Source organism: Cloeon dipterum, chromosome 1 (genome assembly GCF_949628265.1).
Source record: "Cloeon dipterum chromosome 1, ieCloDipt1.1, whole genome shotgun sequence".
NCBI lineage: Eukaryota > Metazoa > Arthropoda > Insecta > Ephemeroptera > Baetidae > Cloeon > Cloeon dipterum.
The window spans coordinates 24,434,155-24,440,154 of record NC_088786.1 but is presented as its reverse complement, the minus strand read 5'-3'; the positions used below and the strand labels follow the sequence as shown (position 1 = coordinate 24,440,154).

At 44.8% G+C, this 6,000-nt stretch overlaps 1 protein-coding gene across 1 annotated transcript; it reads left to right on the top strand.

The window, feature by feature from the left end:
* The first annotated feature begins 264 nt into the window (after positions 1-264).
* Positions 265-3,897, top strand: LOC135948210 (protein sister of odd and bowel-like). The gene is made up of 3 exons (XM_065497354.1): positions 265-792; positions 892-1,593; positions 2,673-3,897. Exons 2-3 carry the CDS (start codon positions 893-895, stop codon positions 3,049-3,051), a joined length of 1,080 nt encoding a protein of 359 aa, XP_065353426.1. The 5' UTR covers positions 265-792; position 892; the 3' UTR covers positions 3,052-3,897.
* Positions 3,898-6,000: the final 2,103 nt, after the last annotated feature.

Below are 6,000 nucleotides of genomic sequence, written 5' to 3'. Positions count from 1 at the left end.
TCACCGCGGCGGCCGAGCAAAGCGCGCGTTCTTAATGTGCATCTCCTGCCTCGCTCCTCTGCTCTGCACGCAGGCTCTTTTGATAAACGCAAATTAACAATTTTGCATGGCAATACTTGCCGATTTAAACGCGAAACACAAGGGCTCGTTAAAAAAAATCATTTTCTCACCTACTCTTAAATCTGTCTTGTAATTTTATATTCTTTTGTGCAACCTCGCGATTCCATTGCGCAGATAATAATTGCCGAAAGAGCGCGGCGCAGGCCGGCTCCGGCGTGCGGCTCCAACCAACAGATTTCATATATAAATGTACGTGTGTGTATGTTACGTCATATTTTTATGAAGATGATTAAAGGTGCGGTGTGCACAGCACGGCAAAAGCAAAGCACGGCACAGGCTGGACATCGAGCCGAGGCAGCTTTTCAGCATTTTATTTTCCCCTCCTTGGAGCACTCGTACCTGGCCGTGGCTGATGATGATGATGGCACAACCTGCGCCCCTCTTTCTCTCTCTCTCTTTTCATACCCACCGGCCGGGGACCTGAACGCACGGCCGCGATCAGCTCGCGCTTATTCTCTCGCCCAAATGCCATTGTTCTGCTGTGTGTACTTTCAGCGAGGCTCATTTCAATAATTTGATTGCGCTCGACTGGTGACAAAATTATGATTGATGACGAGCAACACGTGTTTTGTGTGTTTTTGTGACATGTCCCACGCGCCCGCTGAAGACTGAACAAATAGCGGATTTATAATCTCGTCAGGGTGATCACTCCGCCGCCGCAAAAGCAGAAAGGTAAGACCGAATCTCTCAAATTTGCCTGATTTCGGGAAACGCTCAGTTTCGGAATTAAGTGATTGAACGAGCGCCTGCCTCTGCTTGCTCTTTCCACAGAATGCTCGAGGAGGAAAAAAAGAGCGGGGAAATGCCGGAGCCGGTGCTGCCGGCCGCGTCGTCATCGCTGACTGACGAGACGGTCGAGCAGTCGCTCGGGCTGATGGAGCCGGCCTCGCAGAAGGAGATGGCCGCCGCGGCCGCCAGCGACAGCCTGCAGGCGTCTCAGTTCAACGCGGCGGCCGCCGTCATCGCCCTGCAGAACGTGCTCAATTTGCAGACGGCGGCGGCGGCGATGATGCAGCAGCACCAGCGCAACGGCTCCTTCCAGCAGACGCTCGAGTCCTTCCTGGCGCTGCAGCGGCTGCAGCAGGCCATGTCGGCGGCGCCGGAGGCGGCCACCGACCCGGCCGCCGACCTCACCGAGCCCGATGACCTCATCCTGAACAACAACAACCTGCCCCTGTACCCGCTGCTGATGAACGTGCTGCTGCAGCAGCAGCAGAACCTGCTGGCCTCGGCCGGCGGCGTCGAGCCCGCGGGGGCGCCACCCTCACTCGACGCCACCCCCGCCCTGCTGGAGAAGGAGCCCACCAAGCCCGCCCGGCCCAAGAAGCAGTTCATCTGCAAGTTCTGCAACCGGCAATTCACCAAGAGCTACAACCTGCTCATCCACGAGCGCACGCACACCGACGAGCGGCCCTATTCCTGCGACATCTGCGGAAAGGCCTTCCGCAGGCAGGACCACCTCAGGGACCACAGGTTAGTCCGTTTTTTTCTGCACACCTGCCGAGGACACGCTTCGTTTTCCTTGTTGTGTTTTTTTTCACTCCAACCCCGTGGCATGCCCTCGATAATTATTGTTCGCGCTGAGCACGCCCTTCAGCTAGTTCTCTTGAGCAGGCACGCGCGCGCCGGCCGAATATCAAGCACACTGTGCATACATATTTAGAACAGGATATGTGTACCGTGATAACACTGGCGCGCGGGTGTAATTACATGTTGCTGCGTGAATTTATGCCCCGACACGGCCGGCTATTTGCATAACGCGGGGCAGCAGGTGCACCGTTCACTTTTGGCCACCATTTTGCGGTTGAAAATTAATTGCAACACCTGAACGTCGCCGACGGCGAACTTGTTTAGCTAATTTAACTCTTGTTTTGTTCTTTTATTTATTTAAAAAGTTTTGCTCGTAAATGAGTCATTTTTGCAGTAAAACCAACAATTTTTCCGTAAATTATTATATAATATGACAAAAAATAATTATAATTGTAGAACTTAATCAATAATAAAATGAATAATCATAATTTAATTGAATTTTTGGTTTTTAAAACTTAGTTTTACTGAATAAGCAAAATATTTAAATTATTTTTCATAGTTTGTTGCTTTAATTTAAATGATTCTATTTATAAGCATATGGTGAAGCAATGCACAGACAATATATGTAACAAAATTGTAGAAATATAAGTGAAATCAAGTCTTGGGTCTGATATTATTTCACATACTTAAATTAAATGAAAAGGATTAGGAAGACATATGTATATACGCACAAAATACTAACTAAGAAAAATATCTACGAAATAGCTCAGTAGCTCTGCACGGATTTACTTGTCTGGATGGACAGCTGTGCCATTTCATAAATTTATATTATTAAAATAATAAGTTCAAAATAGACAGGTACAACAGCACAAACTCGCTGATTAAATACCAAGAATTCTCTACCTAACGATCATATCTCTTAATCAATCTTGAATCGTTTGAAACTACAGCATAATTACAAAAATTTGAAGAAACATTATATTTCACTCTTTTCACTATATTGAGTTGTTTCTTTGTTTCAGGTACATTCACTCGAAAGAAAAGCCGTTCAGGTGTTCGCAATGCGGCAAAGGCTTCTGCCAGGCGCGCACCCTGGCCGTGCACCGCATCCTGCACCAGGAGAGCGCACCGCACCGGTGCCCCGTGTGCGCCCGCGCCTTCAACCAGCGCTCCAACCTGAAAACCCACCTGCTCACCCACACGGACATCAAACCCTACAGCTGCAACCACTGTGGAAAAGTGTTCCGCCGAAACTGCGATTTGCGGAGACACAGTCTGACGCACAACTTGTCCGGTCAGCAGATCGGATTCGTTGGTTCACCGCCGAAGTCTTCGGACGGACCTTCGTCAGGTCCTGCCTTCAGCATAGAGGCCATCATGAAGCAGGCGGCTGCCAAATGACTTGTTTCAGCTCGCAGAGTGCTCCGGTTTCATGATGCATCGCAAATGCTGCCTGCTGCCGGCTGACGCGCGAGTGTGATTTGTTTGTTTTGCGGTTCAATGTGGAGCATTTGACTCAATCCGCGTATGTGCTGAGAGTGTAAATATATGTCGAGTTGGAATCTCACTTTTGTACGACGAGTGAATGACGAAGCGATAATGAGGTCAGAATTTGTTATGAAAAATGTGTTTGAGAGGGGCGCGGTGCGGTGTTTTCCAAAGGTTAAAGATCAATGAATGAGAAGCCCAACCCAATTTACACGTAAAATTCGGTGTTTTATGGCCGAAGGATGATAAATGTAAATGAGTATTGGAAATAAAAATTTTAAATATGAGAGAGTCCTACGCAAATACGGACGCAACACGGAAAACTGGTCGTCGCTGCCGCTGAACAGCTCATTTAAATCATATATACTTGCATGTGTGATCAAATTACAATGGAGATTAAAAGCTCGCCTAGTGTTCGTGAGGAAGACAACGTGAAGAATTGTAAATCGGTTGTCTACTAATTTATTAGAACCCATATTTGGCTTGTGTACTTTTATTTTAAAGCTGGGGACGCAAATTTTCGCTTTGTGTTTTTCTCCAGCGCCGTTTACTTGTGTAACTTTGTACAAAGAGTCCTATTGTGAAATTCGAGCGGTTTGGTATTTTGTGTGAGGTGAACTGTCAGCCAGCCGCGCGGCGTGCAATGTGTGCGCGCTCTTTTCACGCCTCACTCGACAAACCGCGCCGCTTTATAATGTGCGAGATGTTAAAAGGTGTGAATGTTTATTATTGCGAAATAATAAATACACGCTCCGACAATCATTTTGTATTGATCTCAATTTATTGCACCTTTCGAGCTGCGCGCGTAGAGTGCTCAGTCGCGCGCGGCGCTTTTCTCGGCGGATGAGTGTGCGAGCTGGGTGGCCCGTTGGCCGCCGCAGAAAAGGTGACAAAATCTACACTTTGCCGTTGGGATAAGAACAGGATCATCTCTGGCCATAATTTATTTCGGTGATGCGTGTGTCTCGTCGCGCTTAGCGAGCCCACTAGTGGGAGGTCGATGGAATGCCTTTTTTGTCAAATTGCTTTTTTATTGTCGCGCGCACACCTTTATGCAACTATAAAGTTCGCCTCGGTGAGTAAATCACCGACTAAACGCCTGACGTAAAAGCTGCAGTACCCGCGTCGCAATTCACGCAGAAAGAACGCGAAACACATACATACACACGATTTAACGTTTTAATTACGCAACGAGTTAACGCGGAGAGCGCAATTAAGAAGAAAAAAAGCAATTTGTCTGCGCAGCTGAGCTGTGTGGTCCGCGATAAGAGATCGCAGCCGCCGCGTCGGGATGATTCTCCAGGACGACACCTGATACTTTGCGTCTCTCGCAGTCCCTCCCCATGTTACCCTGACGTTTTTCGTAATTTACACACGCCGCAGTCTTATCTTGGCAACCGGCACCCTGAGACTCTATCGCTCGCTTTCAGTCGCGGTGACACGACGCGCACTCTATTTCTTTATTATTTACAAGAACCACATCTTTATTCGAGCAAAATATATCGCTCTTAGCCAGCCGTTCCTCGGTTAAAACTACACTGAGCATTGGCGCAATATGTAAAAGTTAGTTTGAATTCCCTGCGTTTTTCTGTTCTCAAATGGGGAAAGTATTTAAATCGTTTTGCCTCAAAATTCTTAGTGATACATCTGTCAAGTTTCAGTTTTCAATCAAGTTACAAGGATTTTTTTGTTTTAAAGAAACATGTTTATTTTGAAAAAACCATGCAAACTTATAGCCAATTCTGATGACTTGTCGGCTGGTGCTCCTTGGCTGCACAGGGCAGCTTTCAGAAATAAAATTTAATGCATTTACAAAGAACAGAAATTAGATTGAGTTTTTTTGGATGAAAATCAGTGTGTATAATAGAAGCCACTTTTTGTAATTTTTTGTATTACGAATTTTCTTTAGCTTAAGAATATTCACAGTTTCACAAAATATACATAAGATGTTCTGTTGAAATATTTTTTTTCTACTAGCAGCAGTGGTTCAGCAACTGACAGTCAAAGCAACAATCTATAGTTCATGCTCATCACCTTCAAAATATTTCTAATAATTTCACTTGTAGTGAAATGGCTTTAAATAAAAGAATATATTTTTGGCTGGCGTATTTTTGTATTTAGGGAATATTTGTCGCAAGGTGGTTTAACACGATTTCATCACTCTTTTTTCTTTGGCTTATGGAGATGAGTCAGTCAATCATATTCAACAGCTGATTAAGAATCCTCTGTAGTTAGCTCTTTGAAGTTTGGATTTTGCTTGGCAGGTAAAAAGTACTACTGATGAGGCCTGAAGAGGCCAAAGCAGCTGCTTTCAAGTGCATGATTCAATTCAATTCAAAATAATTCTTATTCCATTAATCCGAAAGGTGCGATTTTGGAATAAGTCGAAACATCAATTTAAAACAGCCAAATTAAAAGTTTTTGAAACGCTTTTCCCATTTTAGCCACCTGGCCTCAGTAAAATGCATGTAGAAGTCAGCTTAATAAAATAATCGAGGCATTTTACAATTTATTGAGCACGCACGCTCTCGATTAACTGTGGGTGGGTTTCGATCGGTTTCCTTACTTTAAGAAAATCTTGCAATATACGAATTAATGAATAAATCTTTAATCCAACATTTCGTTTCGACGTTTCATCTGTGATTTTATAGCTGCATAAATCATAAACGAGGGGGAGAAGTAATCAAAACAAAAAAGCAAATTTATTGTCGCAATAAATATCGAGTCTCCTCCTTATTCCCACCCAATTATTTCACAATATTGCGCCGTCTTTGAACCAGTTGTTTCAGGTTTCGTTTGCAGTTTTATAATATAAACAAAGATTATAAATTTGTCTCTCTACTGGAAGATCGTGAAAAAGCA